The sequence below is a fragment of the Callorhinchus milii genome, unplaced genomic scaffold (genome assembly GCF_018977255.1).
Source record: "Callorhinchus milii isolate IMCB2004 unplaced genomic scaffold, IMCB_Cmil_1.0 Scaffold9, whole genome shotgun sequence".
Classification (NCBI taxonomy): Eukaryota; Metazoa; Chordata; class Chondrichthyes; order Chimaeriformes; family Callorhinchidae; genus Callorhinchus; species Callorhinchus milii.
In genome coordinates this window covers 2,386,563-2,396,817 of record NW_024704750.1, presented here as the reverse complement: position 1 = coordinate 2,396,817, position 10,255 = coordinate 2,386,563, and the positions used below count along the sequence as shown (strand labels likewise).

At 41.5% G+C, this 10,255-nt stretch overlaps 3 protein-coding genes across 6 annotated transcripts in view; 2 read left to right on the top strand and 1 right to left on the bottom strand.

Moving 5' to 3' along the window:
• Positions 1-9,900, bottom strand: part of ddx24 (DEAD (Asp-Glu-Ala-Asp) box helicase 24) — a 20,362-nt gene extending 10,462 nt beyond the window's left edge. Inside the window, exons 1-7 of one of the 4 annotated variants that reach the window (XM_007903873.1) lie at positions 9,848-9,900; positions 7,979-8,712; positions 7,228-7,614; positions 5,574-5,727; positions 4,761-5,276; positions 4,253-4,328; positions 3,664-3,852 (exon numbers count right to left, since the gene is read on the bottom strand). In XM_007903873.1, the coding sequence (XP_007902064.1) occupies positions 3,664-3,852; positions 4,253-4,328; positions 4,761-5,276; positions 5,574-5,727; positions 7,228-7,614; positions 7,979-8,705 (2,049 nt within the window). In that variant the 5' untranslated portion in view covers positions 8,706-8,712; positions 9,848-9,900. Of the gene's footprint in view, positions 1-3,663; positions 3,853-4,252; positions 4,329-4,760; positions 5,277-5,573; positions 5,728-7,227; positions 7,615-7,978; positions 8,713-9,432; positions 9,485-9,678; positions 9,701-9,800 lie in introns of those variants that run through there. The other 3 variants (XM_007903872.2, XM_007903874.2, XM_007903876.2) reach the window with 3 other exon arrangements.
• The window catches only part of ppp4r4 (protein phosphatase 4, regulatory subunit 4), a 52,427-nt gene that overhangs the window by 8,614 nt on the left and 33,558 nt on the right, over positions 1-10,255 (top strand).
• LOC121849697 (ATP-dependent RNA helicase DDX24-like) lies at positions 273-1,165 on the top strand. The gene is made up of 2 exons (XM_042338200.1): positions 273-438; positions 827-1,165. The coding sequence occupies exons 1-2, from the start codon at positions 342-344 to the stop codon at positions 1,063-1,065; spliced, it is 336 nt and encodes a 111-aa protein (XP_042194134.1). The 5' UTR covers positions 273-341; the 3' UTR covers positions 1,066-1,165.

The window sequence follows — 10,255 nt, the reverse complement described above, 5'->3', positions numbered from 1 at the left end:
GTGAGTCAGTGAGGGGGCTGAACTCAGCACAGTAACCATCAAGCTCGTTGCTCCAACCCCCTCACGCTCACTGTCTCAGTAACTCTCAACTGCTGAATTTGCCCTGGTAGCACTCACTCCTCCTGCCACTAACAAATGGGAGAAGAAAAAAAAACAAGTTGTGTTCATTTTATTTTTTAAAAGGAATCACAAACAGTGACGAGTTTCTTCAGCAGATTTTGAAATCATTAAAACATTTTTAATTTGAAAAGTGAACCTGCATAGAATTGATGGTCGAATGAAAATGCCTCACAATTTGTTGTTCCCAGGCCCGTGTCAATACTGCCAGGAGCATAGAGAAGATGGAATACCAGTACAACAAGGCACAGCAGCACAACAGCTGGTTCCAGCAAGCTGCCGAAGCTCTGGAGGTGGATTTGGATGATGACGTCCTAATGGGTCAGTATCCTTCCTGCCGGTTGAAATATCTCATGCTCTACTTTAGTAAGAAGTTTAAAAGTTGGATGGAAGCATTGCTAAAGGTGTTTTGTACAAGTGTCATCCATCCCTTTGGTGTAAGGAACAAGTGCATAATTGGTGACAGTACATTATAAATGGATGTTTTCTCTAGTCTCAGATAACTATTTTCTAAGCCCCTGAGACACTGAAAATACTTGACCTGATGAAATACTGAAAAAAAATTACTCAAACCAATTACTCAGTCTAATTGCTTTGAACACATTTAAGTGATTGGGATCCACTAAACGCAGCTAAAGGGAATATGTATCAACATCAGTCAACTTCATGGAAGTGTTTCATAGCAAACTAATTATGGCTTTGTGTTTAGGTGGGAAGCATGACGAAGCTGATGAAAAGCAGAGACAAAGGATGTTGAAAGGAATGAAGAAAGAACTAAAACATATGCTCTCACAGCCTGTGTTCAAAAACTGCCTGATGACTAGGTACCCAACACAAATGGGCAGGTTAATATTGCCTGATTTACCAGTGGCCACCCAAGAATCCGCTTTAAGCACAATCATAAAACATAAAAAAAAGCAGCCATTGCATAAAAAAGCAAAATGCTGAGTGAACTTGTAAAGATGATGTACACAACTGTTGTGACATAGCAAATGGCCACAAGTGAATACCCCATTTATTTCGTTTAATAAAAAAAAACCACTTAAAACAGTGTTTTTCTTCAAAGGTGAAATAGCTGAGCATTAACTGTTTGATTAAAGTAGGACTGAGAGTACAGTAGAGGATACAGGTTGTGAGAAAGAACACAAAATGAATCCTATTAAAAGTTATAAATTCAATGCAGTTTGGCTACTAGATCTAGACGTACCACTTTACAGTGCACTAAAAATAGTTAGCGTGAGTTAATCTACCTCGTATTCTGTGCAATACCATGTGGAAAGTGGGACAGCATTAACCCATTGAATATGGCAGATAAGTTTCAAGCACTGACATTTTTTGAATGACCACCAAGAACTATTCTCAAACTTGATTAACTTGGCAGTGTCTGTAATGTGGCCCTGGTCATCATTAAGTTTTAGGTTTGTACTTAATGCAAAATACATTTTTAAAACAAGGAAAATTTGTTTTTAAAAAAGCGCTTCCACAGTGGATGGTGGGAACTGGAGGAATGGTAGATGAAATGTTTTGAAATGTAAAATATAAAATAGAAGTAATGCGGTGAACCCAGTTGGAAGTTTAGTTTTGGGGGGAATGTACGTTAGTGGGTTTGAATTTCTGCTAGCACAGTTATCATCTCGCTTAGGGTAAGACTGCCGGCAATTTAACTTACCATTAATAATCCCTGCAGTTGATACAGCACCTTATCACATTGAAATGGCTCAATGTGCTTCACAGCCATTAAGTGTAGTGACTGGATTTGTAGGTCAATGCAGCAGTTAATTTCCACACAGCAATGTCCCATAAAGAGACATGAAATAAATAACCCAGTTTAGATCTGGAGGATTACTGATCAGGCTGGCTAACAGGAGAATCTTCCTGTTTTGTGCTTGAACATATCTCTGGTATTTGAGCAACCAGAAGTTAGCACATTTTTGAATACAGATGTAATTTTGAAGCTGTTGGTGTCTTTTAAGACATTTTTTAAAGTTGTATTTAATTGATTGATATCTGCTGAGCAGCAGCCCTGCCTGAGGCTTCGGCAAAGCACTGAACTATTGTGAGACAACTTGGAAACGGCAATATTTTCTTTTCAAAACCAGCATCAAACACAACAGAGAGATCACCATAAAGACGCACGAGCTTCCAAAGAACTACCGTGATCATAGACAACGCACTGAGAGATGGGTCAGTTTTCAGTGGGATAGTGACTTTTTAATGCACTATTTGAAATCAAAAAAGCATACTTTTTAAGGCAAGCCCGGCCACATCTCAAATTAAAATTCCGGTACGCCCAGAGTTTTAAACTAAAGCCTCAACAATGTTAGACAACATTTTGAAGTTGTTGTATTTAATTGATTTGAGATCTTCCACCTTTACGCTGAGCAGCAGCCCTGCCTGAGGCTTGAGCAAAGCACTGTACTATTGCAAGACAACTTAGAAACGGCAACAGGAGACTTAAGTACACTTCTCTAATTGACGAAAAAGTGCAGGTTGTAGTTTTGTTGTGAAATCTGGAGCAGGAACATGACGGATAGGAGCTACAGCAATATCTAGAACATCAACTTGGTTTTAACGAGTTGAGCTGCTCAAAGCAGCTGCCGTTCTGGTCTCTTTTAAGACGGTGTTGGCCAATCCATGGCCTGTGGGCTAAAAGTGTCTCGTCGAACATTCGCACTAGTCCAGGTAAGTGTGTTGGATCAGTATTTTGTTTCCAGGAGCTACTGAGCTACCTGGATATTTGTGGTTTGGCCATGAATCAAGAAATATTCAAACAAGAAAAATGTATTTGGTTGACCGACGAAAGGTTGGCCACTACTGCTTTAAAAGCTAAGTCTCCTACGAAGGTTAACGTAAATCTCCTGCTCAAAAGTTAGCAAGAAATAGCATTAATTGATTTCATAAGAGATTTCATACATTGTAAACTTAAACCTGCTCTGCAAGTCTCTACTGGAGGAAATGCACTGCTTTTATCTGCAAAGCTTGGACAGGTAGTAAACTCCTCCACAGGAACTGCTCCCAGAAATGACAACTCAATGTAATTACTTTTCAAATCTATAGCAGAGCGCTTGGGATATTTATACCTTAACCCTTTGTAGCAATGCTGTATAAATGCATTATATGTATTACGTGAATATACATGTACATATTACTATTACATATGTACATATCCAAAACCCGATTGTCCAGCGCCCTGGGACGTCTTTCCGACGTGAAGGGTGATATACAAGTGTTGTTATATGCATACAAAAACATATTGATTATAAGACCAAAACACAAACAAGCATGTGGTGTACCTGGAAAACAAATTAGATTTTAACTCTTAGTTTGTCATTCATTCACCTGGGCACATTATGTTCATTCTCCCAACAGGCAGGCCTTGCCCAGAGGCAGAAAACCATGTGAAAGATTACCACAGCTGATACACATGACAATACCATTGAAACAGGATTTGATTTGCCACGTATAAATAAATCACTAACACACTGAACTTTCAATTCAAATTTAAGTTCTACTCAGAAGAAGAATGTGATTAGCGACTTAATTTACCTTTATTGCAGACATGCATTTGAGTTGGACTGGAAAGAAAGGAATGCTTTCATCTTTTCCCAAGGCCTTGCATATTTTCTTGAAGAAAAGCAGGTCACTTGGGCCGACCATCATCAACGCTAGGCCAGCCTTCGAAGCTCGAGCAGTTCTGCCGCTCCTGTGGACGTACGTCTCTGTCGTGCGGGGAATCTGTATGAGCAAGCGATAAGACAATTGAATGTTAATAATCCTTGCACTTGATATAGCGCCTTATCACGTCTTCGAGACGCCACAGGATACACTGAAGTGAATTGACTGTATATTTTGTGGGCGAAAAATGGCAGCCAATTGTGCACAGCAGTGTCCCACAAACAGTCATGGATTGAGTGACCAAATGTAGTCTTAAAAGAGTGGCAGAAAGTCAGCACTGTGTAAAATAAGACTGTAATAACACACTTAACTCTTTGGTACTGTAAGTTTACACATGTCAGCACTGGAATACTGAGGGAGATTGTCTTAGAATGTTCACTTGAAAGCTATATTCTAAAAGTGCTTTCAGCCGAATCGTTTAATGGAATTTCAGAATTTCCGACATTACTTTCAGCCTTACCTGATAATGGAAAACATGCTGTACATTGGGAATATCTAGACCCCGAGCTGCAACATCCGTGGTTAGCAAAACACAGCTGAAATATAAACCAATGAAGTTATTGGATTCGTGAAAAGATTAAACATCAATTCATTAAAATAATTCAAACTGAATCAGGCTGCACTCCTGAATAGTTCCTTTGAAATCCCTGGGCAGCTAACATATGCCCATTTAATCATCCTTCCAATATACTAAATCCTACCATCTTCCCATTTTAGCATCAAGTTGCATTTTAAATGAGTCCAATGACCTTTTTTCTGCTGCCTTAGCTGGATGTATCCAGGGTAAAGAGAGCTGTTTGTGGTCAAAAAAGCTCCCAACTCATAAGAGGTTCGCAAATAAACTAAACTGCCCTCCAAGCTCCAGATACAACTGCTCATACTCATAGCTGATTCCCAACTGAACCCTGAAGTTAGATCATAGCTTTAAAAAAAATTCCGAGTCCCTCTCTTATGCTCACACTACACACCTCTCTCTTTCAGCAAATCTTTCCAAGTTCTTCAACCTTTGCTTCTGATGCATGTTTGCATGCAGTGGCAGTGGGTTACATTCCAGGTGAGTGAGCAGTCCGTTCAGACGTCTGATACAGTCGATACTGTTAGCGAAGACCATGGTTCTCCCTGGATACTGAAGCAGGAAGTAATACAGATAGAAATCTTTCTCTTCCGCCTGGCACTGGATTCGGGTTTCAGTCAGGGTCTCGACTGTGCCCTCCTTTCTGGTCAAGTCAATCACTTTGGGTTTCGTCCTCATTCCTATTTTTTGCATTAGGATTTCTAGCTTGGTGTCTTTATCGATATTTTTGCCGTGCTTCTTGCTCAGGATTCTCGAGGGAGCCTGGTGAACCATGGTCAGTGTGGCGGAAAACACAAAGATTCTTCTCTTCGGATGGTATTCTTTGTTATTCAGCAACTCCAAAAGCTCAGTCAGTTCAGCAAAATGTCCCTTTTCAACCATTCGATCAGCTTCATCAATCACCAGACACCTGGGTCAATCGGACAAGGATATCAAATATTCAGCACTTGCAGGTCAACAGTATTCCTAACTTCAACTGTGTCACATCTTTATCGCCAGTTACTGTGACAATTAACACAATAGATCTAGTTTGCCCAAAAAGCCAATGGTTTAATTTTTAATTGATAATAATAATCCTTGCATTTGATATAGCGCTTTATTACGTCTTTGCGACGCACGTGGGAAGACTAAAACAACATTAACGATGTTCAAAATGTGCACAAACTGCAAGGGACCTATTATTTTTTTGAATGTGGTGCTGGCTCACCTGAGCTGTCTCAGGTGACTGAGGTGTGGATGTTTTTCCTTTATCAGATCCCACAGTCGCCCGGGTGTTGCGATCACAATTTCAGGCTTGCGACTCAGAACCCTCTCCTGTTTCTGTGGGGCCATTCCTCCAACTAGGATTGCGGTTCTGATCCCTGTAAAGTTAAGAATTTATGAATGTTTTTATTGGTGTAAGTGTTAAGAAATACTAAGAGGAAACAAGAGACCTGAATTACTCATTGTCTTAGCCTTAAAATCATGATCTTAAAAATTTTAAATTGCAAAGTGCTTTGGAACAATCTTAAATTCTATTGAAATTTGGAAGATAGTTTAACCTGGGTCTTTTTAAGAACTGTGAAAAGCTAGCTTCAAAGTTATGCCTGAATTTAAGAATTTTCCACAGTTCTGCATGATCATATATCAAGCTAACATGAAACACCCATTAACACTGGTGGTTTAATGGGTTAGGTTCGCATGCTACCCTTCCCCTCTGGGCATGTGAACCATGGACATTCTCAATCTATTTCCCAGTGGATGTGAGCTTGTCAGCAAAAAAAATCAATTTGTCAGAAACTGGCAATTTCCTAAAAGGACCCATCAGCAGCAAGAAAATTTAGTGCTGCTCTTTCCAGCAAATAGGAGCTTCTAGCCAGAGCAAAATAGCTGCATTCTGACCGCACTATAGCTGACCCAAGACACCAGCAACACTGAGAAGCATTCCATTATCCAGCACTGACATACATCACCTTGATGAGCACATGGAAATCACCCAAATAATCGTTTTGGCCAATAAAGGTCAATTCCATTTACATTACAATCTTGCATGTACAGTATTTCATTCTCTCCTCCCCCACCTCCCCTCCCACTGCTGAAATATTATACAATTTCCAAATTCAAAGCACTGACCTTCTCCTCCAAAAGGAGTAAAATAAAGTTTAAATGACTGTTTTAATCTCCAAATCCAATTATAGATAAAACGCAAAGACTTTATTTTTTAACGAAGAGCAATTTTAAATTGAAATGAAAGCAAACTGAAATGAAAGCCAGTTAACTGTATAAATTAATGTCACATTTATTCCACTAGAATAGTGGGAAGCAGGGAAAGAGATTCGGGTAATTAATTTGCTTTGGATATATTAACTCCCCACTTCTAAATATTTAAAAAGAGTGAAGAAATATATAACATAAGAAAACCATGGCCCACTAATAAAACAGGCCATTATGGTGTGCTAAAATGAACTAAAGTTCCCTCTCAGTTTTTGTCAAACAATTGTCACATTTCTGGTTATTAGTATTCTTACGTGCAGCAAGGAATCATAGAGGTTAAAAGCTGTTAGTGAGTTAATTAAACATTGCACACCCAGATCGTTCTAGTCAATTGCAACTTAAGCAGAGATTTACAGTACCCACTGCTAACTTCTAAATACTGCTGTATCATAGGGAATATATTTGAGATTGTTGACCAATTAAATGGTTAAAATAGTAGCTATAAAATATTTGGAAAGCCACACCGTTTCCCTGGACTTACCAGCACTCTTAAGGATAAATCATGCAATTATAAACACATCCATATCAACTCTGATAACCACTCCTATAAATGATAATTATAATTCCCTAGTGTATTTTCTGATGTCATGCAGTTCCTGCATACCTACCAGTGAATTTGGCTACTGCATCAATATGATGCTTCACCTGGACAGCTAATTCCCTAGTTGGAGTCAGTACCAGCCCCATCAATGGATTTTCATCATTGCAAACAGCATCAACTTCAAAATCAATCGCCGCGTTGTTGATCACTTTCACGCAGCCCAGCTTGGGGGAGCCATGCTCATCTTCACTCTCGTTCACCTCCACCTCCTCTTGTTCTTCCCCGGCACATTCCAGCACATCATCACTGATTGGATCTTGATTGTCATTCTTAGAGTTGTCCTGGTTGCTGTCCGGAACCTCCTCACCCCTTTTCAATTTTGTTTCTTTGGCTTCTCTCCACTCCAATATGATATTAATCATTGGAATAGCAAATGCCAGAGTTTTACCGCTGCCTAAAAGTTAAAAAGACAAAACTGACGAAACTCATAAAAGGACAACATTCAGCATAAAATGTTTTTTTCTAATCATCTCCTAATACACAAGAGAGAAGAAAATAAATGTTGTCTGTGGGGCTGAGATGCTTTTATAGGATGCAATTTGTCCAAGTAACTGCCCAACCACAAAAGTTGCTCAAAAGAATCAATGCTTATTTAAATCATGTAAAGTTGAAGTTACAAGTAAAGAAAATATTTCTCTACTGTTCAAGAGAAATATGAATACCGCAGCAGAGATTAAAATAAAATACACTGAACTTTCTAAACGCCATTAACTTGCTTGCCTAATTTTACATTGATATGTAATAACCTTGGCACCAACCTGTTTCTGCAGCACCTAGAATGTCCATTTTGTCACGAATGGCGGGCGGCAGCACAAGTGCTTGGATGGGAGTTGGAGCGCTGTAGCCAAGAGAACTCAGGGCTGAGAGAACTGGCTCTGGGACAAACAAATCTTTCCAGGCGGAGACGTCGGCGGATTGGTTAAGCGACTGGGACTGATTTGCTGCTGTCCAGTTTTTCACTTTCTTGCCTGAGTTAGGGGGTCGAGGTAACTCTTTTTGTTGAGAAGTTGCTGATTTTTTCTTCTTCCTCTTTTTCTTTTTCTGGGGCGCTATGGAGCCATTATTCGTTTCTCTCACTCCCTGATTATTCTTTACTAAACGTTCAATTTCATTCACATCTTCGGAGAAACAATCAACATCCTCCACATTCTTGAGGTGCTGATCTGTGGCATTTTTCTTCTTTTTCTTCTTCTTTGTTTGGGGAGATATGGGTGAATCATTTCCGCTCGTTTTCAGCTTCTTTGGAGAGGAAGAGTCCAAGGACACCTCCAATTGTCTCTTTTTTGTCTTTTTCTCCGCTCCTTTCACAGTGCTAACCGATTCATAATCTGTAAGTTCTTCAAAGCAGATAAGGCCCCCCAAATCTGCCTCACCAAATATACTTGGGTCAATGTCCATTGGCTTCCATTGTCCAGTTACTTCAAACCTTTTCCTCTGTACTTTAGGAGGTGCAAAAAATTTCCTCTTTGTTTTCTGCTCTTTCATGATGACCCTGAAAAAAAAAATCAGTTCTGACAGTTATTAAATAGACTACATCATCAACTGTTTCACTGGTAAAAATCACACTGATGGCAAGAGGCCAACAGGCTTTAGTCTCCATCCAACATCCACATGTCATCCTGTCAATGGACATCAATCAGCAGTTACTGGATAGCTGGACAAGCACCACGAAACTCCACCATTGCACGTGGTGTAGCACTTTATTAAAAATGACATTTGTACAGTGCCTTCCACGTCAGGAGGACGTGCCAAGGCACTGACATTTTTCACGCTGGAAGGACGTCTCAAAGCGCTTCACAGGATTTGCTATCAAACGAAGGGACTGTGCGTTTGTAGGCAAACGCTGCAGCACAATTCGGCACAGCGTCGTTCCCACAAACAGCCGTGAAATGAGAGTGTGGGGTGGGGGGGATTGCTGCCCAGGTCACTGCCTGGTAACACGTTAGAATCACAGCCGTCAGGAACGCCGGCAAACATAGCCGTGGCTTTTCCTCCTCCTTCACGCCTTTGAACACTCTCCGCGCAGTGGCACTACGCAGCCGCTACGTTCCGCGAAGTGCATTGGGACAGTCTGGAAGACGCGGTCGGCGCTACAATAACAACAACAGCAGCAACTGCCAGAAATAACAGTCCTTGTGTTTGAATACGGCGCCTCTCAGCGCGGCTGCCGGACGCCTCGAAGCGCCTCTGTGAGGGGGAGGGGTGTACGTACGGCGCAGAGCGTAGGGACCGCGGCTGCTTTCCGGGACGCAACGCGGCAGCCAAACCGCCCGCGGCGATGCCCCACAGACACCGGTGGGTTGAAGCGACCACAGTTATTAGGGCTAAAACCTGAGAGGTTTAGATTCCAATGCAAAGATTATTATTATTAAGTGGTTAATTGTAATAAGACACTTTGCCTGAACACACACACACATACACACACACGTGGGGACCAGGCCTCAGGCCCCGGGCCTACCCCGCTCCAGGGCCAGGGCCGGGCCCGGGTGGATCTGATCTGATCCCGGCCGTGACCCCGAGAGGGAGAGGGAGGAGGAGGAGGAAGGAGCCACCAGCCGCCCTGTGACCTGTTTAACCAACCTGAGGGGAGGTGCGGGGGGGAAGATAAAAGATGGCGCCTTCCTCACCGTCTCCTCGAGCTGAGAGCTGCCGGCGCCGGGTGGTGGGGGCGGGGCGTGTCCCCAGGAAACGGACTGGCAGCCAATCAGAAGGCTGAATTATCAAGACGATGGAGTGATAGCCAATCAAGAGGCTATAATTTCCAAGGGATCCAGCAATGTCCACCCATGCACTCACCAGGCGCAGATACTGGAAGTAATTAGGAGTTGAAACCTTGGCTAATCTTACTCTCTCCTTGCCAAACTAGATAAGCCAACCTGTTAATGCGATTGTTTATAGGATCATTTGTACGAATATTGATTCAGCCTGCCCGTACACCATTTGGTCATAAAGGCAATGATTAGATAAGGAAAATAATATTTTGTCCGCCATTGGAGATGCTCCCCAATAGCCATTGTTGTGCTGTTTAGATAATT